The sequence below is a fragment of the Ranitomeya variabilis genome, chromosome 5 (assembly GCF_051348905.1).
Source record: "Ranitomeya variabilis isolate aRanVar5 chromosome 5, aRanVar5.hap1, whole genome shotgun sequence".
Lineage (NCBI taxonomy): Eukaryota > Metazoa > Chordata > Amphibia > Anura > Dendrobatidae > Ranitomeya > Ranitomeya variabilis.
The window spans coordinates 522844469-522871499 of NC_135236.1; the positions used below are offsets into that span (position 1 = coordinate 522844469).

Below are 27031 nucleotides of genomic sequence, written 5' to 3' on the forward strand. Positions count from 1 at the left end.
TAGCACACATCTCCATTTAGAAATGTTGTAGTTTTTTCTGATTCTTTATGTCTCTTTCCTTTTGTGCAGGCATTGCAGGACCTTAGGTGTCCATGATTATGACCACTAGCAGCTAGCTGTCACTGTATCAGTGGTCGTAACCATGGATGCATAATGTTTGCAATACCCTGTACATGAGGAAAGAGAGATAGCGAATCAGAAGAACTATGCTACCCTTCTAATTGGACATATTTGCTAATATTATTATTACACCTACTACATATTGTGATCTTGGAGACAGGAATAACCCTTTAACTGAGTTTATATCAGTAAGCTAATTCTAACTTGAGTTTCCAACTCTTTTTTGCTTTGTTTCTGAACATCACTGATGATATATAACCACCTTAATGTTCAGTGTCCCTTTGATGTGGTCTTTGGTCAAAAACCAGATGAGAGGATCTCTATGAAAGACAGAATAAAAAAGTTACAAACTCAACATCAGAATGAGCTTAGTGATGGATTCTGCAGCCAGCAATGTACAGAAAAACTAACAGCCTTAAAAAGCTGAAAGGTGCAACGTTTTTTATGAAACCCTATTGCGAGAATTATTTTAACTCAAAATACATGCATTTTAGAAAAAAATGCCCCCGAATGTGTCCATATTCTTTAAAAAAGGAATTAGAGACCCAAACATTAGAGTCCTGCACTCAGCTGTTTTAGTATCACTCATAGACATAATGAATTATCCAACAAAAATGGGACTGACCTGTTCTGTAAATGTTGTCAATGGGGTTCTCGGTGGCTGGACTGCAGAAAAGCTGAAAAATGCAGTAGAGTTGAGCGAATATGTTCGGAATCAGTCGCCGATTCTGAATTTTCCATATTGGTGCCAGATTGGTACCCTATGTGTGCCGAATTTATGTTTGACGATCGATTCTGAACATATTCGTTCATTTCTACTCCCATTGACTCTAATTATTTTGGCTGACTCCAATATTTGACGCTGATCGTAATTGGAACCGGAATTTGAAAAATTAGCTCAACTCTAAAAAGCAAGTAACGTACGTTTCAATGAACAGCGTTACATGGGTTTTAAATATTAAAATTGAATGTAACCCAACTCGTGAAGATTAGTCATAACTTTGGTACTACTTCTGGAAATACATCATACAGTGATGTAACTATGGCGCATTCGGTGGAGGTGGGGGGATTGCGGGTTTACATGTAATCTCTTGATTCTTCTACGCTTACGAAGATGTACTGAAAGTACAATCTCCTTGAAAAGCTTTTTTTCCCTTCAAAAACCTAGAGATGCGCTATGTAATTTCATTCATGATGCATTATCAAAAGGCCATGCGGAGAAAGACGTGATGTCAGGTTCCAGGAAGATCAGAAGAGCTCTCAGGTCCTAATGATGTTTACTTGTCTTCATTCTTAGGAGCTACAAAAGGGAAGCTGTCAATTTCCCTCCTCTCGATGGTAATCCTTTCAGTACTATAGTGTCCTTTCGTATCCCAGGGGCAGAGCAGACTCTTGAAAACAACATCTTTCCCATTGAAGTTTTTTCTAATTAATACGTCAACGGGATCCTAAGGACTGCGCAGATCACTTTTTTTTTTGCAATGAATAGGTTTTTTTTATTTTGTTGGAAAAAATACATTTTTATTTATGACTCTACTTCTTTTTCCTCTAGGTCACCATCCTAATAAGCCTGGCACTTGCTTTTCTTGCGTGCATAGTATTCCTTGTGGTCTACAAAGCCTTCACATATGATCACAGCTGCCCAGATGGATTTGTATACAAGGTATGCTATCATTCCGGTTTATCAAAAAAATTAAATGCTAACGTATTAAAAATTAAAAATGACAGACATATTTTAGGGATAAAAAAATCTATTAAATCGTTAATAAGAACAGTAATCCTAAGTATAGTTTTGTAAATAACCAAAGGACTTATCATTAGCTAGGTAATTCCATCATACCTGAAATCTGGCTCTAGATATGTATTGTTCCTTTGCACTGGAACTTAATAATCTTTATTCACTTCTTAAAGGGAATATGGCAGCAAATTTTTGCTATTTAGTATGAGAGCAGAATAATGTAGGGGCAGAGACTCTGATTCCATGGATATGTCTCTTGTTCAGGATATTTCTGTAGTTTCAAATCAATTAGTATTTTATCAGCAGGAGATTATCACTGCAGTACTAGGTCTCAGATGCATGGAAGTTCAGCTAATCTGTGTAACCCCGCCTCCACCACTGATTGGCAGCTTGCCACCAATGTACAGTGTACACAGGAAACGGCCAATCAGGGGTGTGGGTGGGGTTAGAGAAAACAGGGATTCAATCACAACTACACCAGTCCAGTAAGTGACACATCGTTGGAATCAGGTTAGCTGCCTCTATATAATAATGCTCCCAGATTCCATAGCAAATACTATTAGACAGATTTCCATTAAAAAGAGTTTTCAACTTTTATGTTTTCAGCCTTTGTGATAAAATAATAAAATTAGATAGAACTCACCCTCCTCAGGTCCAGCGCCGGCTTTCCATCGCTTCTCTGCTGTGTGTTGGCTGCAGCAGTGAGGTCACGTCAATAGCACACATCACTGCGCAGCTAATCACTAAGCTCAATGGCTTGTGCCATCTGCAGTGGCAGATATACTGTCACCGATGCAGCTACTAATAGTGGAAAACTCCTTTAGGCCAGTTTCACACGTCCGTATATTTCCGGTACCGGAAAAAATGGTACCAGAGATATCCGTGTCCGGGGAAGTGTAGCGCCCCCACTGCCGCAGGGCCGAGGGGTACCCGGTACCGGGCCTCTGGGTCTCTGCTCTGGGGTTGTCACGGCGGCTAGGCCCCGGTCCGTGACCCTGCCGTGGGGCGCACAGTGAAATAGGTACAACGGATGATGGTGATGAGGCTGTAGTGGTGCAGTGCAGTAAATAACGAGGCACCAGGTTGCAGTCTCTTTACCTCTTTACTGAAGATCTCTGGGTCCTCAGTCCAGAATACAGTTCACCAGGCTGCGCAAGTCCGGCCGGTCCAATGGCACCTCCAGAGTTCTCTTCACAGGTGGAAATCGGTGCCTTCCTTCTAGCGCTATGTGTTGCGGTCCTTCCCTGCTGTGCTTACGGAAAGTCCCCACAACTGTTGTGTCTGTTTCTTAAGTTCCCTCACAACTCAATTAGATGATGTTCTGCTAATTCTCCGTCCCTCCCTGGTGTTCTGGTTGAGACGGCACCCGTTTGACGGGTAGGCTCGGAGCTCTTCCGGGACCCTAGAGTCGCCCCTCTCCACAAGTTGCCCCCCAAGACTGCATAGGTGATTTAAGTTAGACAGCCCGCCTTAGACTGACTGTCCTGCCGCTGTTTGAAGTATTGCTTGAAGCTGAATGTTATAATACTCCCTCGGCGTTCCGGCCACCGGTAGTGCGCCTCAGTAGGATGTTGCCTCGGTCTTACAGCACGACCCCTACTGGTATTTCTCCTTTCTGCGTGATCTCGTTTCTCACTCAGCACAATCTATCTCGCTTCTAGTCCTTCCTTGGGCACCGCCGCTATCCTGAGCAGGCACGGTCCCGTTACGTTCGTTCAAGTTGCCAAGCCTCTGTCAGGATCCCACCCCTGACAGAGACCCTACTGTATCTTCCCCCACAACACCCTCTGCCACAAGGTGTTGCCTGGTTCCAACCCAGTCAGCTTTCTGATCTAACTTCCTGCCTGACCCCCAGTTTACCCACTATGGTGGGGAGTGGCCTAGTGAATAGAACCCTTAGCTCCCCCCGGAGGCCCGACTGTGAAATGTATTGGTGTCTGTGATACCTGATCAGATGAACTCCTTCAGTGCCATCAGACTCACCATAGCTCCCCTTAGTGGCGGAGCCACAGCACTGCAACGACCAGGACTCTGGGGCGCTGCAGAAGAAGCACTGCAGTAAGAGCTGTTCCCCGGCGGCTGATGCTGAAGCCGGCTGTCATCATTCTCCCCTGCTCTACCGGCGAGCAGAGGAGAATGATGAGTGTTATATTAAAGTCCCAATGACACCCATCATCCCACACCCTCATCATCCAACACCTGCTGCCGCTAATAACAGTGACAGTAGGTGCAGATGATCGGGGTATTCCACAGCCACCAGCTGCGATCGTTCGGAAATAAATGAATGAAAAACCCAATGTGGGTTGCCCCCTATTTTATTAACCAAACCAGACAAAACTCACAGCTGGGGGCTGCAACCCTCAGCTGTCAGCTTCAGCAAGGTTGGTTATCAAGAATAGAGGGGTCCCCACACTGTTTTTTTAATTATTTAAATAAATAATAAAAAAACGGCGTGGGGTTCCCCATTTTTGATAACCAGCCTTGCTAAAGCACACAGCTGGGTGCTGCTATTCTCAGGCTCGTAAGGGGCCATTGATATAGGCCCCCATCCTAAAAAAAGCAACTGCCCAGAAAAGGTGCATCTATTAGATACGCCTTTTCTGGTGCTTTGCCCGGCTCTTCCCATTTGCCTTGTAGCAGTGGCAAGTGAGGTAATATTTGTGGGGTTGATGTCACCTTTCAGGTGACATCAAGCCCACAACTTAGTAATGGAGAGGTGTCTATAAGACACCTATCCGTTACTAATCCTATAGTTGTAATGTTAAATAAAGACACGGCCAGAATAAAGTCCTTTATTTGAAAAAATTGCAGAGATTCCTTTAATGTTCTAAATTAAACCATATTTACTGTCACACCTAATTCCCTGACGCTCTCGATCTCCTGTAATAAAAGTAAAGTAATAAACCAAAAATATACCCATACCTGTCCGTCGTTGTGTCCTATAATCCATATCTGGGGGATATACAATTTTCAACCAGGATGGTGCCAAGATGCGACTGAAAACCACTGGTGAATGAGCTGCTGGGAGCGCAGCATCTTTCACCAGCGGTGACATCATCACTGGCTTTTTTCCACGGCCAGAGGTCACCTCAGTTCAGCCCGACAGTGATGATGTCACCGCTGGTGATTGACTACATGACAAAAGGCAACTAGTCATCTAGTGATAATTTCCTGCTGATAAAACAATGATTTTTATTGAAACTACAGCCTAGTAAATTACTCATTGCTGGAAATAAGTTCTCTGTCTCTACATTATGCTGTTCTCACATTACATGACACAAATCTGCTGACATACTCCCATTAAAGAGAATGTGGCAAGAGATTCATGATACCCAAACCACAGGTAGTATAAATCAAAGTTGCACAGCCGTGTATGTTTTACTACTCTGAAATGCTGAGGGATTTCAGAGAAAACACTTTGAAAACATGGCGGGGACAATGTGTGTCAGATCCTCCGCACTCCGCTCTCTTAGGCTGTTTCACATTTGCGGACGAGGGCTTTGCGGAGGGAGTATTAGTGTAACAAAACCATTTGACAGATTCCCGTAAAAATGAATACAGAATTTTGAGCCTTTCAAACAAAAAAAGAATTTGTAGCATCAGTACTAGGGGTTTCTCAATATGCATATTAACAATTTGCCTTAAAAAACTGTAAAATGTTATTCCTCCTTGAAAAAATCCTATTAATAATGCTAACTTACCAAAAGAATTTGTCTGTGGTAGTTTTATTTGAGTGACCATGTTAATAGTGTGAATTAACTTGAATCCCAGATTCCATTTTAGGTTTGTCTTATTAACCCCTTCACGACCAGGGGTATTTCAGTTTTTACTCTTCGCCACGACAGCACCCTACTGGAGAGAGGGATCCGCCCCGCAGGAACAGGAAACCTATTGAGAAATAAATGGGGGCGGTCCGCCTCTCCTCCTCAGTTTAGGTTTCCTGTTCCTGCGGGAACGACAGGACTCTTACTGAGAAGACATACCTGGGCTTGCATGCCGCCTGCGCAGTATCCGTGAGAACAGCAGGGGCTGCGGCTCAGAAGCAGCGTCGGGGGAGTTCCGTTAGACGGCTCCCCCCTCGTCTGATGGAGCGGGCAGACGGCCGGGTCCGGGAAAGGCCGACCGGCGTCCTTCCCAGCGTGCGGTACGGCAGCAGGAGCCGGGTAAGGTGACCTTCCAGCGGCCGGCGTTGAATCCCGGGCCGCGCGTGCGCCGACCGCCGCACATACAGGCTACCCCGGAAGTGGTTCTTGGACTTCCGGGGCGCCTAGGCCGGATCCAGGGCGGAGGAGCCGGCACTGATCTGCGCATGCGCGAGAAAAAAAAAAAAAAAAAAACGTTTTGGCGCTCTATTTAAAGCGCTCACTAACGCTGAATCAGCGATGCAGAGATGTCATCCCCAGGTGCCATGGACCCTACAACCGGAGTTCCAGTACCCCCCGCCAAAGATCACGCCAGAGGATCCTCGGACACCGCTCGTAAAAGCGACGGTTCCAGAACAGGATCTCGGCCTTCTGATCCGGTATTATTTGCTTCACTGGGTGAGTTGTGAACTCTACCTATTAAGCTAACGCTGTCTCCCTATCTCTCTCTTTTCCCTTTCTCTCTCTACTTACACGCTTAGAGCAAAAAACGACAAAAAACGAAGCACAGGGAATGTGCCTTGTGTAACCAGCCCCTCCCTGACTCATACCCCAAAAAACTTTGTGAGGACTGTTTAAAAGAAACACAGGGAGCAGCAGTGTCCATTACGGACCTACGGGCCATTATTAGAGAAGAACTAAAAAATATGACCCAGGAAAAACCGCGTAGTTCTAAATCTAAAACGCCAACACTTGTGTCAGACTCCGACAGTGACCAACCGATACTGTCAGATGCCTCCCTATCATCATGTCCAGCGTCATCATCCTCATCAGAGATTGAGGGACGCTCATGTTTCCCCTTGGACAGTGTGGACAACTTGGTAAAATCTATTCGAAATACCATGGGGTGTGAGGAGTCTAAGGGTGCGCAAACCGCGCAAGAAATAATGTTCGCGGGTTTGGCAGACAGAAAGAGGAGATGTTTTCCGGTTATTCCAGCAGTGAAAACATTGATTAAAAGAGAGTGGGAGAAGCAAGATCAGAGAGGCTTTCTACCCTCAGCCTCAAAACGCAAATATCCGTTTAGTGACGAGGAGCTTCTTACTTGGACCAAAGTCCCTAAGGTCGACGCAGCTGTAGCCTCTACCTCCAAACAATCCACTCTACCTGTGGAGGATGCGGGACTATTGGTCGATCCTTTGGATCGTAAGGCTGAATCATCCCTTAAACGTTCCTGGGAAGCGGCTACAGGGATATTCAAACCTGCAGTAGCCAGCACTTGCGCGGCCCGGTCAATGATCATCTGGATTGATCAGTTAGACCAGCAAATTGAAAAGAAAAGCTCGAGGGAAAAACTAAGAGCAGCCATCCCTTTAATACGAGGAGCAGCGGCCTTTCTGGCAGACGCCTCCGCCGACTCACTCCGTTTAGCAGCAAGATCTGCGGGCCTTGTAAATAACGCAAGAAGAGCCCTATGGATGAAGAGTTGGAAAGGGGACGCGCAATCTAAGTCTAAAATATGCGCAATCCCATGTGAGGGTGAGTACCTCTTTGGTAAAACCTTAGATGAGATACTCAAAAAGGCAAAGGACAGGAAGAAAGCTTTTCCTGAAACCTCTATTCCGTTTTACAGGAGAGCCTTTAAAAGGAGGCCGTTTGGCAAAAGGAGGCAAACGGACAGGTCTACAACATGGACCCCTAAAGACGACAAGCAGAGAGGTACCATGTTTAGAAGACCCAACCCCCCAAAAGACAAATACTGAGGACATACCAGTTGGGGGCAGACTTAAATTTTTCACCACCCAATGGGAGAAGATAACATCTAGCTCGTGGGTTTTAAATATCGTCCGAGATGGAATTAAATTAAAATTCTCTCGTGTACCCCACGAGTCTTATATTATAACAACTCTCAGCTCGCCTATACAGCAACAGGCTTTAGAGCTTGAAATTCAAACCCTAATATCAAAACGGGTCCTAGTCCAAGTGCCAGTGGGACAGGAGGGTAGGGGATTCTATTCTCCCCTATTCTTAATCTCTAAGCCCGACGGTTCTTTCAGAACCATCATAAACCTTAAAAAACTCAATTCATTCATTGAAAATTATACATTTAAAATGGAGTCCATTAGGTCCACCATAAAACTCCTCTTCCCAAACTGTATGATGGGGGGCATTGATCTAAAGGATGCTTACTATCATCTCCCCATTCATAACAGATACCAAAAATTCCTCAGAGTGGCGGTAAAAATCAACAACGAGGTTCGTCACTTCCAGTATGCGGCCTTACCCTTCGGCCTCTCAACAGCGCCGAGGATCTTCACCAAGATAATGCTAGAGGTGATGGCATACCTACGCCAGAAGGAAACTTTGATTGTGCCCTATCTGGATGACTTTTTGGTAATAGGAAATTCAGTTACTCAATGTGCCGATCGTTTGGCTCACGCAATTTCCTCTCTACAGGACCTGGGCTGGATAATCAATACCGACAAATCCAGACTCACTCCGCTTTCCCGTCAGGCGTTTTTGGGGTTCCAGTTAGACTCCATATCTCAAAAGTGTCTCCTGCCGCAGGTAAAAATCCTACTGATCAGACACAAAGTCCTAGCCGCAATAACTAATCCTCGTATATCCCTAAGACAAGCTATGTCGTTACTAGGGTCTCTTATCTCTTGTATACCAGCAGTGAGATGGGCTCAACACCACACTCGAGTCCTACAACATCAAATTTTACAAGAGGATAGACGGTTATTTGGTCACCTAAATACAAAAATAACCTTATCTCAGGAGGTTTTAACTTCCTTAGAGTGGTGGCTAGACTCAAACCATTTGTTGAGTGGGGTTCCATGGGTAATAACGCCATCTCACACCATAACCACTGACGCCAGTCCTCATGGATGGGGCGCTCATATGGGGAACGATTATTGCCAGGGTTTATGGAGCAGGGAAGAAAATTGCAGCTCCTCTAACTTTAAAGAACTGAATGCTGTAAAATACGCCTTATACCATTTCCTCCCACAGATTCGGGGGAAAGACGTCAGAGTCCTGTCCGACAACACCACCACGGTGGCGTATCTAAATCGGCAAGGAGGTACGCGATCAGAGACTCTGATGTCTTCTGCTACGGAAATCTTAAATCTAGCAGAAAGTCACCTAACATCCCTTACTGCATTGCACATAAGGGGAGCAAGCAATCAGCAGGCGGACTTCTTAAGCAGACACACCCTGAGGCAAGGAGAGTGGTGTCTAAACCAGCAGATATTTCTGGACATAATATCTCTTTGGGGCCGTCCTCAGATAGATCTCTTCGCCACAAGGAAAAACAGAAAAGTCCGGAGATTTGCTTCTCTATCTCCAGCGGATCATCCGGACATTCTGGACGCTCTCCAAGCCCCTTGGCAGTTCAGTCTGGCGTACGCGTTTCCTCCGATCATATTGCTTCCTCAAGTTATACGCAAAATCAGGGAAGAAGGGGCGAGAGTTGTACTGATAGCTCCATTCTGGCCCAAGAGACCATGGTTCTCATGGCTACAGACCATGTCGGTCTCAGATCCTTGGGTCCTCCCCTCAACGCCCAACCTTCTCTTCCAGGGTCCGTTTTTCCACCCTCAGGTGGACAATCTACACCTGACGGCCTGGAACTTGAGAGGCAGATGTTAAGATCGAGAGGATTCTCGGGGGGTTTAATTGATACGCTTCTCCATAGTAGAAAACCCTCCACCACAAAAATCTATACAAGAGTATGGAGAAAATTTTTTCAATTCCATACATCTACCGACACATCAGAAATTCCGATACATTCTATCCTGGAGTTTCTTCAAAAAGGGAGAGAACTAGGTCTAACTGTAAACACCTTAAAGGTTCATGTTTCAGCGCTAGGAGCCCTCTATGGCCATAACATCGCGGGGGATAGATGGGTATCCAGATTTATTACGGCCTGCGAAAGAATGAATCCAGTTAACATACCTAGGATTCCACCCTGGGATTTAAATTTAGTCTTACAAGCCCTAACAGACTCTCCATTCGAGCCAATAGACTCAATACCAATTAAATGTCTATCACTAAAAACGGCCCTCTTGGTAGCACTGACTTCAGCTAGGAGAATCAGTGACATCCAAGCACTCTCTATAGATCCACCTTTTTTGTTAACCTTTCAGGATAAGCTAATTCTTAAACCAGACCCTTCCTACCTGCCCAAAGTAGCAAAAAAATTCCACAGGTCACAAGAAATAATCTTGCCCACTTTCTTCAGTAATCCATCCACTCCTGAAGAACAAAAATATCACACTCTAGACGTTAAAAGAGTAGTGTTAAAATACATTGAAAAGACCAGCAGCTGGCGACAGAGTAGGGCTCTGTTTATTTCCTTCCAGGGCGTCAAGAAGGGTCATGGAGTAACAAAAAGCACCTTATCCCGGTGGATCAGAGAGGCTATCAGACTGGCTTACTCTGCGAGGAAAGAAAACCCTCCGGAAGGCATAACGGCACACTCTACCAGAGCGATGGCATCCTCCTGGGCAGAGAGGGGAGACGTCCCGATTGAAACTATATGTAAGGCGGCAACGTGGTCAAACCCTTCTACATTTTATAACCACTATAGGCTAGACCTATCGTCAACTTCTGACCTAGACTTTGGCAGGACTGTCCTCAGCACGGTGGTCCCCTCCCTAGGTGATGGTCTCTGAAAGATCTCCAGTAGGGTGCTGTCGTGGCGAAGAGTAAAAAGCCGGATTACTCACCGGTAATGCTCTTTTAGTGAGTCCACGACAGCACCCTCTTACATCCCTCCCTATGTTAATATAATGCATATTATTTGAGTAAAATCCTTTTAATCATAAGCAAATAAGTTTAAACAATGAAATAAATGATATTTGCCTAATACTGGCGGTCCTCCGGGTACTCTGAAATCAAAACTGAGGAGGAGAGGCGGACCGCCCCCATTTATTTCTCAATAGGTTTCCTGTTCCTGCGGGGCGGATCCCTCTCTCCAGTAGGGTGCTGTCGTGGACTCACTAAAAGAGCATTACCGGTGAGTAATCCGGCTTTTTTGGGTTTTTGTTTTTCGCTCCCCTTCCTCCCAGAGCCATAACTTTTTTATTTTTCAGTCAAAATGGCCATGTGAGGGCTTATTTTTTTGCGGGATGAGTTGTACTTTTGAACTACATCATTGGTTTTAACATATCGTGTATTGGAAAACGGGAACAAATTCCAAGTGCGGTGAAATTGTAAAAAAAAAGTGTAATTCCACAGTTGTTGTTTGTTTTTTTTTTACCATGTTCACTAAATGCTAAAATGGGCTGGATTTCTGACACGCTTCTGGTAAGCGCGAGTTAATTGTCGCTGTCAGAGATTGACAGCGGCATTTAAATAGTTAACAGCCGCAGGTGGATTGTGATTCCAACCACGGCTGTTGCGGGCACATGTCTGCTGTTTATATTGACATGTACCTGGAAATCGGTGAGTCCATCATCGGCGTAGTATTACACCCGATATCGGAAAGGGATTAATGAGGAATGCTAACAGTGAGTGGTAGGGTCAATGCTCCCAATATATTGCATTACCTTATACAGTTGGACCTTCCCAATATAGAAGCTACACAGACAAAAATACATCACAAAAGTATATATCTTTATTTATGAAAAATCTATTTAAAAATAACATAATAAAATGTGGTAAAACATCACTGAAAGGTAATAATTTTGCACATGAAATATAAAAATATAGACATTTACATACCTGAGTTCAGTCACATCCCTTGAGCATGTAAGCACCAAGGCAATATGGCCACTGGCACTGGGATTTTGGTACTATTACATGTCTTATAATCTAGCAACAATCACATCCCCTGAAGGTGTAGACACTGAGTTGGTGGTGAGTATGGGCAGTATGGCACCTTTATACTATAATGGCTGTAATGACACTGTAATACTGACTACATTGATACCTTTCGGGGAAGAAATCTGCTCTGTGGTTCTTCTGTAATCAGCATTTGAAGCTTTCTGTTAATTAGATTTCGGTGCACAAGGGCCGGACTGTCCAAGGGGTCTTCTCCTCCCTGTCTGTGATCCCCCAACCATCTGCCTGTCACCGGTCAGTGAATGACAGGTCACTGTTGAGATTTCATACAGAGGAGGCAGGCAGAGGGTCACAGACAGGGAGGAGAAGACCCAGTGCACGGTCCGGCCCCTGTGCACCAACATCTGCTCATCACAAAGCTTCAAATGGTGATTAAAGAAGAACCACAAAGCGGATTTCTTCACCAAAGGTATCAATGTAATCAGTATTACAGCGTCATTACAGCCATAACTTTACTTTACAAAATCCTACAGGCAGGTTCTCTTTAAAGAAAAACAGTCAAGCATTCAGGCCATAAATGTATGTTTTGACAATACTGCTTTAATTTCAATATTGCAGATAGCAAAGGTATCAATGTAATCAGTATTACAGCACTATTACAGCTTTACATTGCTAAATTGTTTTCTTTACCATTCATAAAAGTCAGCGGAGAGAAAGAAACACATGCACAGCCACCGGTTAATTCATTCACTTTTTGGATGTGGCACGTGCTGGCCACTTTATCTGGGGGGGTTGCTGTTGTGGCTTGGTGGACACCAATTTTCCATTTAGGCCCTAATGTCCAGACATGCAAGCAAAATTTATGTAAACTATTCCTGAAGCCCTAAATGACTTTTTTTTTCAATTGGCAGCATAAGAGGTGCATACCCTCCTCACTGGATGCCTACTACTCTGCACAGGATTCCAACTCACGAGGAAGGTTTTACACCGTAATTAGCCATTACAGCATGGCCAAGCAAACAAGCTCAAGATCTGTCTCTCCGTGGCTTTCTTCGGGATCCATGAATCATGATACCAAGGCTAGTAAAACTGAAGGTCACTAGAAGGTCAACCAGACAAGGGACATCAGTGATCCCAGACTGATCCCACAGCTCAGATGAGGTGCCGCATTCCAGATGCAAAGCTAAAAACTTGCGAGAGTCTTTAACGAACAGCGAGATGTTTCCTTTTTGTGCATTGTTATCGTTAATTTGTAACCGAGTCACAACCTTGTACAAAGGCATGTTCAATGTTTATTGTCAATCTGCAATGTAAAAACAGGAAGGAAAAAAAAAAGTGCAAAAATATTTTTTTTTTTAACATTGCCAAATTTAATATGTTGAAAGATGCAGTCATATGCACATGAATGGCTTGCTTATTGCTCAGTTATAATAGTCATTGTTTTTTGTGAGTTGCTGTGTGTGGGGAAAGCTAGATCCACTAAAGTATGGACAGGAGAAATAAAATGTACAGCTACCTTCACCAATGTTATGGAAATGCAATAGGTGTGAGGCAGAAGTAGGTATACAGGAGTTATGTGATGTAAGGATTGCTATTACAGATACTATATTCATAAATATATACTTTAGGAAGCAAAGCTCAGATGGATTATATTATCATAAAATCGCAAGTACCATTGATTGCTACTACTACTCCGGGACTGGGTCATTTGAAGAGAAGAATACATCATGTGTTAAGCTGTAGGCAAAAATAAATTGATATATATGGAAATTGATGGGAGTATAAGTATCATAATTATTCATTTTAATGGGCCCTTTTCACTGTACAGTAGTAGCCAAGGGAATATGTCATGCTTTATTTGGAAAAGCAATACTTGAATTTCTCTAGACTTCAGAAATGTAATATAATATAGAAAAATTTGTAATAGAGATCATGATGTCAGATAGGAATATCAACATATATGGACTAATACATTTCTAACTGAGTAACTATAACACAGTGCAGATTTGCCAACACTAAGGTCGCATTCAGACAGGTATATTATACCCAGTTTAAAACAATTTTACAGGAATAAAAATAGTTAAATATTGGAAATATCGTTTTAAACAAAATCTTTGGAGGTAATCAGTATACAATTAAAATGGTTGGTATTTTGTTACCTTGACAAAAACCTGTGTTAGAATCTGAGGACAAGTGCCAGTGAGCAGATGCAGTAGATAGCTCCACTGCTGTGATCTGGAGTTAGCTTGAAAGTATGTGGTGTAAGTTATCTCCAGGTCATAGCAGCCAACCAACAGTGTGAGCAGCCTTTTCTTACCTCAGCATCCCTATTATCTCCAGTATTAGATCAGATAGAGAGGGTGGACCGCAGTGTGAGCAGCCTCTTACCTTAGCACCACTGGTGTTTGCAGGATAATCTCAGGTACAGGGTGGATAGCAGTGTGAGCGTCCTCTTCTTACATTAGCACTCCTGTCATCTACAGAATAAGATCAGAAGGAAAGGGTGGGCAGCAGTGTGACCAGTCCCTTCTTACCTTAGCACTCCTGTTAGTTCCAGTATTATATTAGATAAACAGGGTAGATAGCACTGTGAGCAGCCTCTTTTCACCTCAGCATCCATGTTATATCCAGTATTAGATCAGAAAGGCAGGGTGGACAGCAGTGTGAGCAGCCTCTTCTTACATTAGCACTCCTGTTATCTACAGAATAAGATCAGAAGGAAAGGGTGGGCTGCAGTGTGAGCAGTCCCTTCTTACCTTAGCACTCCTGTTATATCCAATATTAGATCAGAAAGGCAGGGTGGACAGCAGTGTGAGCAGCCTCTTCTTACATTAGCACTCTTGTTATCTACAGAATAAGATCAGAAGGAAAGGGTGGGCTGCAGTGTGAGCAGCCTCTTCTTACATTAGCACTCCTCTTATCTACAGAATAAGATCAGAAGGAAAGGGTGGGCTGCAGTGTGAGCAGTCCCTTCTTACCTTAGCACTCCTGTTATATCCAGTAATAGATCAGAAAGGCAGGGTGGACAGCAGTGTGACCATCCTCTTTTCACCTTAGCACCCCTTGGTATCTCAAGAATTAAATCAGAAAGACAGGGTGGACAGCAGTGTGAGCAGCCTCTTCTTAGCTCAGTATTCTTGGTATCTCCAGTATTTGACCAGAATATCCACAGGGAGCACATCTTTCTAGACATGAATGATTATTGCTGAGCTTCCTATTCCACATGCTCACTTGAACCTGTCTGTCATGTAGTGGCTGTACATGATAAGGGAAAGGGGCCTTGAACCATCCCTAGGACTGGAGCCCTAACAATTGATGCTCCCAAAGGTACCTCTAAAGGTGAGGAGGTTTGGTCACCAGCCTTACTGTTCTGCTGTTATTCCCTAAGCTGTCCCCTCCTTCTCCCCCAGAAGGCCTGGGACATAAATGCCAGTGTATTAACGCGTAAGACAGACCGGGATAACAGAAAGCAACAAACATATAAAAACACTCACCAAAGGTAGAGAGGTATACAGGGAGGGATAGGAAAGTACCAACCAAATGGGAATATTACAACGAGGAAAGCATACACCCAAAACAGCAAACAACACTCTCCAGTAGCAACTACAATCTCCATTTCGGCACAACATCTCTAAGAAGCTAGGAAGCAAAGCTTTCACTGACAAGGAAGAGAAGGTCTGCCCAGATTTTATAGGAGAGGAAATGACCAGGTCAGGAACAGCTGTGAGATCAAGCTGCAAGTCTCTAACCAGAGAAAGGGTTGTTAAATTCTTCAGCATCAAAGGAAACTAAATCCATTTAACGTGAAACACAAATACATCAGCTAAATGAAAGATCTGCGATTCACAATATGTAGTGACTTTCTAACCCCAAATCTCCCAGGAGGACGTGACCTGATCGTGACACTGTCTTAATTACATTCTAGGGCAGCTTTCTCTAAGTGTAAAAATATGGCAACCATTTTATTGTACTGCAGTAATTACCTTCATAGACAATGTGTGATTTGCCAATTTATGGTATTTGGGAATACATTATGAAATTTCCTTTTTTCTGTTTCCGGCATCTCTCTTTAACTGTACATATTAAGGCCATGTGCACACGTTCAGGATTTTTAGCGTTTTTTTCGCTATAAAAACGTGATAAAAACGCGAAAAAAATGCTAACATATGCCTCCTATTATTTACAAGGTATTCCGCATTTTTTGTGCAAATGTTGCGATTTTTGTTGCGAAAATCGCATAGTGGAAAAAAAAGCAACATGTTCATTAAAAATGCGGAATTGCAGGGATTCCGCACACCTAGGAGTCCATTGATCTGCTTACTTCCCGCACGGGGCTGTGCACACCATGCGGGAAGTAAGCAGATTATGTGAGGTTGGTACCCAGGGTGGAGGAGAGGAGACTCTCCTCCACGCACTGGGCACCATATAAGTGGTCAAAAAATAAGAAATAAAATAAAAAATAGTCCTATACTCACCCTCGATGTCTTCCCGCCTCACCGCTGCACGCTGCCGTTCGGTTCCTGTAGCTGATGTGCGGCGAAGGGCCTTGCCGATGACGTCACTGTCCTGTGATTGGTCGTGAGCGGTCATGTGACCGCTCACGTGACCGTGACGTCACGGAAGGCCCTGTGCGCACACACCAGCTATAGGAAGACGAACGGACGCCGCTGATGAGATGTCTGGGTGAGTATAAGCATTTTTTTATTTTTTTTATTATTTTTAAACATTCTATCTTTTACTATAGATGCTGCATAAGCTGCATCTATAGTAAAAAGTTGGTCACACTTGTCAAACAGTATGTTTGACAAGTGTGACCAACTTGTCAGTTTTCCAAGCGATGCTACAGATCGCTTGGAAAACTTTAGCATTCTGCAAGCTAATTACGCTTGCAGAATGCTAAAAAACCGCGAAAAAAACGGAAAAAAAACGCAAAAAAAAAAATGCGGATTTCTTGCAGAAAATTTCCGGTTTTCTTCAGGAAATTTCTGCAAGAAATCCGCAACGTGTGCACATGGCCTAAGAATCATTTTGAGTCATTGTTCTACTTAACCAAACTTACAACACCTTGGGGCTGAGTACAATACACTCAGCTAAATCTCCTTTATGAGTAAAGTAAAATGTTTTACTAAGAATATATAAGATAATATATTGATGTATCCTTCAGTTGTCCTCGATTTGTACTGAACACTTAAAAGATGTAAGTTTACTATGACATCATGACGTGCTAAGATTACACTAGAGGCATAACTTGGTCCTGGAGGTGCTTTAGGGCTTGTGCACACGCTGCGGATTCCATTGTGGAATTTTCCGCAGCGGATTTGATAAATCTGCAGTGCAAATCCGCACAAAGAATTGACCTGCTGCGGAATATAAAACGCTGCGTTTCCGCGCGTTTTTTTCCGCAGCATGTGCACTGCGGATTTCGTTTCCCATAGGTTTACATTGTACTGTAAACTCATGGGAAACCGCTGCGGATCCGCAGCGAAATCCGCAGCGTGTGCACATACCCTAACTGTGTCGTTTCCTATACGTATTTGTGTAGGATAGAAATAACAATAATTTTTGGTGCTTTCTCCAGGCAACGCCATTATTTTCATTCTTGCTAAACCTGTTATGCTTAAAGTATTCAATAGAAGGGTCACTACAATGATTGCAAGTTGCTGTGACATAAGAAAAGTAAACATTCACATGCTTAGATAGACTTTGTATATTGCATTTTCATAAGCCATAATTGCATTTTTGTAAATGAATTAACACCCAGTTATATTGTTCGCAGTCAAGGGTTAGGCCAACACGTGTATTACCTTTAAGCTAGCGCAACATGCATTACATTCCTAAAAAAGAAATATCATGATGATGTATGCATTGTTGTTTGTTAACCTGGGGTTTTGTTCTTTTTATAAGTCTAGTTCGAGATTTTTCATGTATTTCTTCAGATTTCTATCATTTCTTTTGTAGTTAGAACTGTGTAGAGCTTTCTGAACTGTGATATGCTGCCATATGTACCCCATAAACCTGAGATGAAGGTGTAGTATGTGCTGTACCGAGACTATAGTGCCAAATTCTCTAATGGACGTCTCTACACTACTATTTCTCACCTGTCACTATGTATATTAACATCTGCCCTTTCAGTAGTTTCTAATTCTGTGGTGTGTTTCTTGTTAGTAGCTAGCAGAGACTGGAGTATTTTGATGTAATCCTTGCACTCTTTTCTGACAGGAAAATAAAGCTGGATGTGTCTGAGTTGTGGCTAATGGCTTATACATTATTTATGAAGAACTGATCAGAAGAAACACAAAGTAACATCAAAAGTCAAACACATACTGATAAATACTATTCAAACAGATATTTTTTACATTGATTTTTTTCTTATTCATTTTTAGCTAATTTGCTAGATTTTCTCAATGGGTAAAATTCTTAATATGTAGCCATATTGTTTCCATATGAGAATGAAAGCTTTTTTATTTGTTTATCTTCTGGGCATTGCTACATTATGATTTTTTTATAATATTCTTAATTTTGCTCCCTTCTCTCTCAAACACTATGCTGCAGAGCTATTTCAATGCCCATTTAACGCACCTTTAGAAGCTCCTTTCATTTGCTGCCCAGCAAGGTGCACTATATTGAAATAATCTGTATATGGGAATTCCACTGACTGAGCATCTTTGCTCGCCAGCCTAGTGCTCAGATACGAAAATTAACTTTTTTTTAATATTGCTTTAATCTAGTGTATGGGATCATGGTGAGCAGCAGTGGAAAGTAGCTTCTAAAGGAGCATAACCTAAGTATTGAAACTGTACTGCAACATGGTGTTTGGGTGAGAAGAAAGAAAAATAACTTAATTAAGTATATTATAAAAATTTGTAATTTTGCAATGCTTGGAAAATAATTAAATAAACTGTTGTATGACTCTTTAAAACCTCTATTCCCATATTAACTGTGACTACATATTTCTAACCTAATGTGCTTTAATTTAGCATTTCAGCCTCAATTATCTTAAATACAGACAGTAAGGCTCCATAATGAGAAAATTGTTACTAGAATAAAATACTAGCAAAACTAATTTTCATAGTACCACTTTCAATTTATTATACATTTATATTGACATAAAATGTTTAAATTAAAATATTAGCTAGGCTCTCTAATAAGTTTATCCGAGCACACAGAGGCTCGATGACAGAACATGAAAGGCGCACAGCTTCCCAATACATAGAGTCTCTTTTAACTCTGGTACAGGTTTTATTACTGTATGCACATTACATATTCTCGAGGGAAGAATACCTCCATACATGCCATGATTTCTTTTCTGTTTGTACACACAGTAAGTCCTTCTCCATTTGTAGCCTAACCCATAAAGAGGTACAGGTGGGGGCTCAAACATCAGTTGCATTTATTAAGGGGTTGTACGGGACTTTAACATTGATGGCCTATCCCTAGGATAGGTCATCAATGTCTGATAGTACTGGTTGCGACACCCAGCACCCCTGCTGATCAGCTGGTCCCGGAGTTGTTGGTGGTCAGAACTGCTCACTTACGGAGCCCTTCATCGACTTTATAGTGGCCATGGCTGGGTACTGCATATCCGCCCCCTATTCAAATTAATGGGGGGTTGATCTGCAGTACCCGGCTGCAGCCACTATTCCATTGACACAGCTGTGCAGCTCCATAACTGAGCAGTTGTAGATGCCGCTGAAACTGGGAACAGCTGTTAGTTACTTAGTTTACGCTCTTTTAGAAGTTCCTTTCCACTGCTGCTCACCAAGATCCCATACACTAGATTGAAGAAATAACAGACAGTGTTGCACCCTCATCAATCAGACATTGATGACCTATCCTAAGAATAGGTCATCAATGTTAAAGTTCCGAACAACCCCTTCAATATGTCCATGTAGCTGTGGTAGATACAATATCTAAACTACTGTGAATATAGCAAAGTAGCAGCTCAAGAAAGGTGTTTTTCTCCATAATCAGGTACAGAAAGTAGAATAAAAAGCTACAATCATGAAATAATTTCTGATTTGTAAAAATATGGTGACGGCTCTCTTTTAACCATTGTGACGAGCAAGGTATGATTCGATGAAGTAACCGTTTAACACATCATGGTGAATGAAACAAATTGATAAAATCAGTCAAGCTGCTTAGCTTTCAATAAACTATGAAATTAATTTATTACGTAAAAAATGTCTGTTTATTAGAATTATAAGTCGTCCCTTCACAGTAATATGAGAAGGGTGAGGTGAAGAGATTTGTATTCATTAAGCAACTCCTCTCGTCTAGTCATTATTTATTGAATGCTAAAGTCTACATTCTGGCAAAAAGGAAACCAAAAGAAAGAGTTGTGGAAGGAAGCACAAATAGGCAGCCATGGACACTACATGTCACCATTATGTACCGAGACAAGGAATCAGTTATGGGAAACTGTAGGGAAAGCTTTGATAAAGACACCGAGCTAGAAAGGTTACCTAAAGAAGACACCAAGGAAATACCCAGGAGCGACAATGCCACAAATAGGTTGTCAGCAGCAGACTTGGCAGAAATCCTAGTCATCAATCTTGACCCTACAAAGACACATGGATCTTCACACTACAAACATGTGGATATCAAGATGGCGACTACTAAGACGTGTGGATAACTGGATTTGGCTGGAGTTGCAATCACTGTTCCCGCTAAGGATTTTGGACTTTGCAGGCCGGTAAATCAGTAATTGGGTTAGTTTTGGCTCCAATTATCATCGACATTTGTTACTGTTTCATCAGTGATTTTCTTGATTACTAAAAATATGAAAACATTGCAAAGTTTGTCCTGCCCACTACAATGTGAAAAACAGACAGCAAATGGTTGTCTGTCAGATTTTTATCTGTGACTCAGATAAAAAATGCATGGCTCTGATTTTTTTTCCTGACAATATGATCTACAAAATAAACATGGATATTTGAACAGCACCATGGACTGTAAGGCCACATGCACACATTAAGTATTTGGTCAGTTTTTTACCTCAGTATTTATAAGCTAAAACCAGGAGAGGAACAATCAGAGGAAAAGTATAATAGAAACACAGCTTGATTTTCACTGACTGACAGAACGGAAAAGTTGGAGATATTTTTTCCCCTCATCTCATCAGATCTGATCAGATGAGAGAAAATATGGCCACACGACCCTAGCCTTAGGCTGTTTTAACCCTTTCTTTTCCAAATTGTTCAGCTTTTAGGGAATACTGGTTACAATGTAATTCCTGTTGCAACAGGATTCTTAGATTTAATCCTTTTCTTTGATGGTATTACGAAATTCAGAAAAAAAAACAGCTTGAAAATGGCGCCAGCCAAGATTGTGAGGGTTTTTTTTCAATATATATTTATAATCATTATGTAAAATACAGGGACAGGTCAGTGAGGGATCAGTGACCCATCAGAAGCCATACTGATGAATACCTAATCAGAGCACCACATGAAGACCCCCACAGGCCGCCCCGAAGTACGAGCATATCATTAACTGAAAACTGAAAATAAGGATTAAACAACCACAAGATGGATTTCATCATCTCAGGTATCATTAATCAGAATAACGGCGCCGACCTGACACTGTCTGTAGGTTACTGTGCACAATCCTGCTGACAGGTTCTCTTTAATAAAAAATAAAAAAAATCATATTCTGGATAATGCATATAATACAGTTTAGTGCATCAACCCTTAGAGATTCTTCTTTGTATTTGATGTTGTAGTTGCTTTTAATGCATTGCTTGTACCTGTATGTATTTGGAATAAAGATTGTTGGCTCTATACCACCGTACTTCTATATTTGTGCTCACAGTTAGTACAAAATAGGCTGTAGGCATCTCTGTTGGAAGCAAAAAGCTAAACCACAGGAGATAGAAACAATGGCTAGTGCCAGGACGTAATGGCAAGGCTCAGGAATATACAATGCCAGGAGTTAGAACCATAACTGAGAGCATGAACGTGACCTGTCATCAGGAACAAGGAGACTTGAAAGTAAATTACTACCCATGAGATAATAGGCACAATGGCATCTCCTACTGAGCAAGGTATAGAATGAAGGACTAGAGAATTTAGTGCCTAGATCTAGAAAATAACTCTTCTTACCCCCTTTTTTATATTTGTGTTGCCATATTCTGAGAGCTATATCTTTAGTCTTACTTTTTTACCTTTTATTTTCAATTGCTTGAGTTATGTGAGGGTTTGTTTCTGAGGCGTGAAGCTGTTTTTTTTAATTAATACAATTCTGGGGTACAACGAAATTTATGATCATCTAGTAGAATACCCGCTGCTTCGCTCGCAGAAAATATGTTAAATTGTTGCTTATGGTAGCTAAAGTAAAATTTTCAGTGTCACCCTGAAATCGACATTTTCTGAGTGCTACAGTAAAAAAAACTTTTTTCAAATTTCAACATTTTTATTGATTTTACATATTCAATACATATTATGTAGTATAAACTATTACTATTTTTTGAACTATTGAAAATGTATGCACCTTACCCAAACATATAAAACATTTACTCCCAATTAACAACATAGTGCAACCCTTCCCCCCTCCCTTCAGTGTAATCTATAAGTAGTTTACAGACAAAAGAGTAAAATTGGTTTACAGTTAAACAACTATCTATTGTAGTGCTTTTTGGTAACCAATATTTCTGGTTTTACTTTCAGGTGCATCTATGAAAAGATTTTTGGGGTTACTCACTCTAGAGCAAGCAAAGTACAACTGTCCATGTGAAAAACACGGGCTCTCCAAATTAATGCCGGCTACTTTAAGTGATTGACCTTGTGCTTTGTTTATAGTCAGAGCAAATGCAAGTTGGATTGGAAACTGCAAATTCTTAAAATTGAAGGGCATGTTGCTTGGTAGTAAAGGAATCCGTGGAATGAAAACATTTGCTCCCTTAGAGTTTCCCATAAGAATAGTGGCTTCAATAACATTGGGCATGAGACTTTAATGCACAATCTTGTGCCGTTACACATTTTTGGTGGGTCAAGGTTCCAAAGTAAAATTATTGTGGCTCCTATTTTTAAAGTGAGCTTATGCGGTGGCATTCCAGGAGGCTCCAAATAATTCAGGAACTCCAATGGATACATTATGGCTTGTTCACTCTCCATGACTGAATCACTAGACATGTATGTGGTCGCTTGACCAGGCAGCCTTCCCTGAATTAGTAGATGTATGGAGCTGATACTATCATTTTTAGGCGCTCGGATAGCACGTTCACAAAGCCACTGATGGTTGTTAAAATTGTTGCAAATATCAGGGAAAATTTGGTCAATAAGTTCCATTACCAAAGATGTCATTTCACAAAAATCTTCCGGAAAGGAAATGATACCAGTAGTAGAATCAGTAGGGAACCTGTCATTTCCAAGGCATAGTAGCTGGTGTGTAAATTTGTCCGCAGTTGTATTTCCCACCAAATGAACCCGCATATTAGTAGTAAGATAAGAAGATTTTAGACATGCATTCAGCTCATCCGTTGGTGTTGCTCCCTTAAGAACAGGTAATGTCTGGCAGAAGTCACCTGCAAAAATTACAACAATTCCCCCCATTAAACGATCAGTTCCCCGCAGATCTTTCAATGTGCGATCAAGGGCCTCGACTGCTTTCTTGTGCGCCATGGTACATTCATCCCAAACAATTACTTTGCCAGTTTGTAATACCTTAGCTTTCCCAGAGCCCTTAGTGATATTACAGACAGGAGTTTCTGACAGCACTAGATTAAAGGGCAATCCTAGTGCTGAATGAGCCGTGCGCCCTCCATCTAAAGAGTGGCCGCAATCCCAGATGATGCAGCAGCCAAGGCAATGTCATTGTTTGAGCAATTTCTGCAAGCAGCAAATTAATTAAAAATGCTTCACCAGTGCCTCCTAATGCATCTAGGAAAAATAGTCCCCCATATCCACTGGAAATCTGAGCCATAATTGCCATATAGGCCGATCTTTGGTCATCAACCAAAATAGGCTTATTTAATATGACAAATTCTTTACATTCTTCCAAATCATAGCTTTTTTCTTGCAGAATATCTCTGTTCATAATATCAAAGTCTAGTCGATTTGGTGCTGGTAAACCTAATTCTATTAGAGTTTTACTATTGATAGAAATGCACCTTTCTTCTAACATCAGGACTCAGGAGGGCTTTGTTGAATATGTGAGCAGTGAAATTTAAGTCTAAGTCTGGATTAACTCTCCTTTGCACTCAAAGAATATCTTCACTAAGATATTTTTTGCATTTATCCCAAAGCGCACAGGGATCGGAAGGTGCGCAGGTTGTAATTGTGGCACCCCAGGAATTTAGCTACCACAGTGGTATTGCCTTCCTCTCGGGGAGGGTAATGTCATGCCTGGAGACACGAGGAATCCTTTTGGCAGGTAACCTTACATGCAACACATTCTGACTCCAGGCCAGAAGGGGGAGCTCTACACCCGACTTGAGGGGAGCTGCTCTCTCTGGTCGGGAGGATGAGTCAGTTGCTAGGCAGACAAACAGACAGTTGACAGTTGGTAGACAGTGAAGGAGCACAGAGATACTTAGGAGCTAGAGAAAGACTGCTACTGGGCCTCTCTAAGCTGAGCACAGAAACCGGGTACCGAGAGCTCGAGGCTGAGGGGGACTGCAAGCCCCACGGCAGAACTGGAGGGCAGGAAACTAAAAGGGACTTGCCCACATAATACTTGAAGTACAGCAGCAATCAGAGTCCGGAGTCATCGTGAACACAGACCCAAAAGAGACGGCTCAGGTTGCCTACCGTGCAGGTACTGTCCCTGGACAGGGAAGAAAGAGGGCCTTGTTAGACAGCTACAGGCAGCAAGGGACCACAGACCAGCGCATAGTGGAAGGCTCCCAAACTGACCTGTCAAGGGGATTTCCACCTGTCTTCAGGCTGCCTGGGCTCCAGCTACACCTGTTACCGGTACCCTGGACTGAGGCTGAATACCATCTCAGTAATCCAGGTAAAGACTGCAACCCTGTGTCCTCCAATTATTTGCGGCATTCAACATCACTGCCAAATACACCGGGAGACCTGGGGACAACTCTTCACCTGTGGGAAGTGACACCACCTTTGCTGCACCACCATCACCCCTAGTGGACCCCTTTAAGCAGTGTCGGTCACCTCTGACCGAGAACCACAGGTGGCGTCACAAACTTTCCTTAATTCCACAACCCATTTAAAGACCGTCCCTTTTACTTGGGTGCCCAGGGCCACGGACCGGGTTGCTGCCACTGTGACCACCCCTTTAATTGCGACCGGACCCGGTACCGAGTACCTCACGACCCTGACAGGTGACTCGGAATTATTACAGCGAACAGTTCTCTTAGTTGAGGTGGAAGGTGAGTGAGAGATGCTTCCTGCAATGTCATGTCCCAGTGTTGATCATCTTCGATCAGACCACGCTTTTGGCATGCTTCCCTGTAAGTTTGACACAGCTCTCCATCAACTATTTTCAAATCTGTGAAAGAAGTTGGCCCACGGACAGTGTGAAGCAGTAATTGGAGGTTGTAACACTCTGCATTGTTTGGATGCACTGTATACACACGTCCAAGAGCATCACTGGAGCGTCCGTCCCATCCTGGGACCCTTGCACCTTGTTTCCTCTTGCAAAATACTTTTCTCGATATATTCCATGTATAATATTTTGGAAAATCTGAATATAATAAAGTCCTTGCAAATGGATCTGCTTGACATAGGAGAAAGAAAGCTGTCAATATTGTATTTGGTGGTCGAGCAGCTCTTTCCTCTGCAGTGTTGGGAGTAAAATAAATTTGCTGTCCATTTTGAAGATGGACACTGAGATGAACTACAGTTGGATGTTTTTCATTGATGGGAAAATGTAGTAATCACCACACCGTTTAATTAATACATATGTACCTTCCCATCTTATACAGCATAAACTCATCAGATGTACATTTTGGATTCACTAGCTGGAAAACTGCCCTTGTTAACATATTTGCAAATGTGTTTAATTCACTTAACAGAGTTACAGTATTCTACGTTAATGTGTGCATCAAACATTATTGAAAGCAGTGGAGAGTTAGGTACAACCCATCGATTATCTATTTCAATATCTGTGTTTTGTTAACCCTTTTTAATCTGATTGATGCAGTATATCCTCCCTGTTCAGGTTTCCATCTTCTGTAAAGAGGATAACCATCATCTCCTGTTTGTGTTTCTACAGTCAAGTTGCGAGGATACTTTTCAGTACATTTTCCTTCCTTCATACATAGCGATCTTGGATTAAGTGGCCCACATGGTCCATGGATCATATTTTTAGAAATAGTTTCAAAAAGTGCCAGTTCCTCTGCTGGTTTTGGAAGCTCAGCGGAAATAACACTGTCAATTTGATCAGGGCGTATCTTATCCTTTAGCCATATCAGTAAATGAGCATGTGGAAGACCTCTTTTTTGCCACTCAAGTGAACCCATCCCACACTGACTTTCACCAAAAATGTAACACTTTGTAATTATGTCCATGAGCTTGATCAGTTTTTGTTTAAAAACCCTTGCTGTTAAATCATGTCGATCAGAGGGGCCCTGACCATTCAGAAGCTCTTCCCTTATCTCTGGCCAAGTTGTATACTCATGCATATGTCTGGAACTTCCAGAAAATGTAGCCGGCAAAAGAAACATACCCAATGTCAGTTACGTTGCCATCATTAGCAACAGCATCCCTTAAATGAATATATTCATCCACTAAGTTTTTGTTGGTTCAATCATATGTACAAAAGACGTTCACTTTCCACCTTGGCATACATATCAACTATAAATTGATGAAAAAGTTGCCTACATTGTAAAATGTGGTTAGAAGACCCATGTCTGATCATTATTTGGTAGGCGTAAAAGTCCATAGCTGATATTTTTTTATTGGTTGAACTAGCAGTATTGGCATCAGTTTGTGTTAGATTAAAGTGATAGCCATCTTGGCCATTCCAAAATATTATCGGATATTGCAGAGCATCATATGATCATGTGTTTCTGCAATTCGTTGAAGATTCTCGCTTCAACGCTGAATAATAATATCTCGGCTTTGAAAGTCCTGTCCAACCATTACAGTAGCTTCTTCGTTAACAGTGGGAGAATACAATCTCTTTTTTTGTCTCAAGTATAGTTTCACAACGTCTATCAGCTTGCATTTGTTCGTCTCCCAAAAGTACATTTGTAAAAACATTGGATCTTCATTTGCTACAGGAAGCATTGAACCGATTTTGTGATATATTTGGCCCTGGACCTTAAAAGTTGGCATAAATCCTGCTTCCTGGAGTACAGCTGTTGTACCAAAGGATGTCATCAGGAAAAATGAATTGTATC

At 42.2% G+C, this 27031-nt stretch overlaps 2 protein-coding genes across 3 annotated transcripts in view; both read left to right on the forward strand.

Moving 5' to 3' along the window:
- NSG2 (neuronal vesicle trafficking associated 2) overlaps positions 1 to 17973 on the forward strand; it is a 124591-nt gene extending 106618 nt beyond the window's left edge. The window contains exons 4-6 of the mRNA XM_077265812.1: positions 1673 to 1783; positions 12642 to 15817; positions 16752 to 17973. Of these exons, the coding sequence (XP_077121927.1) occupies positions 1673 to 1783; positions 12642 to 12833 (303 nt within the window). The 3' untranslated portion in view covers positions 12834 to 15817; positions 16752 to 17973. The remainder of the gene's footprint in view (positions 1 to 1672; positions 1784 to 12641; positions 15818 to 16751) is intronic.
- On the forward strand, positions 7622 to 10971 carry LOC143776421 (uncharacterized). 2 transcript variants are annotated; one of them, XM_077265811.1, is made up of 2 exons: positions 7622 to 7659; positions 8154 to 10971. In XM_077265811.1, the coding sequence occupies exon 2, from the start codon at positions 8266 to 8268 to the stop codon at positions 9592 to 9594; it is 1329 nt and encodes a 442-aa protein (XP_077121926.1). In that variant the 5' UTR covers positions 7622 to 7659; positions 8154 to 8265; the 3' UTR covers positions 9595 to 10971. The 2 variants fall into 2 exon arrangements, with proteins under 2 accessions (XP_077121926.1, XP_077121925.1); XM_077265810.1 differs by having other exon boundaries at positions 7628 to 8274; positions 8398 to 10971.
- Positions 17974 to 27031: the final 9058 nt, after the last annotated feature.

What these genes read in the sequence shown, in the direction of transcription:
- LOC143776421 (XM_077265810.1), top strand. Translation starts at nt 8,053, where the DNA reads ATGGAGTCCATTAGGTCCACCATAAAACTCCTCTTCCCAAACTGTATG. An exon ending in TCACCAAGATAATGCTAGAG is followed by an intron (nt 8,275 to 8,397) that starts GTGATGGCATAC and finishes TCCTCTCTACAG; the next exon opens with GACCTGGGCTGGATAATCAA.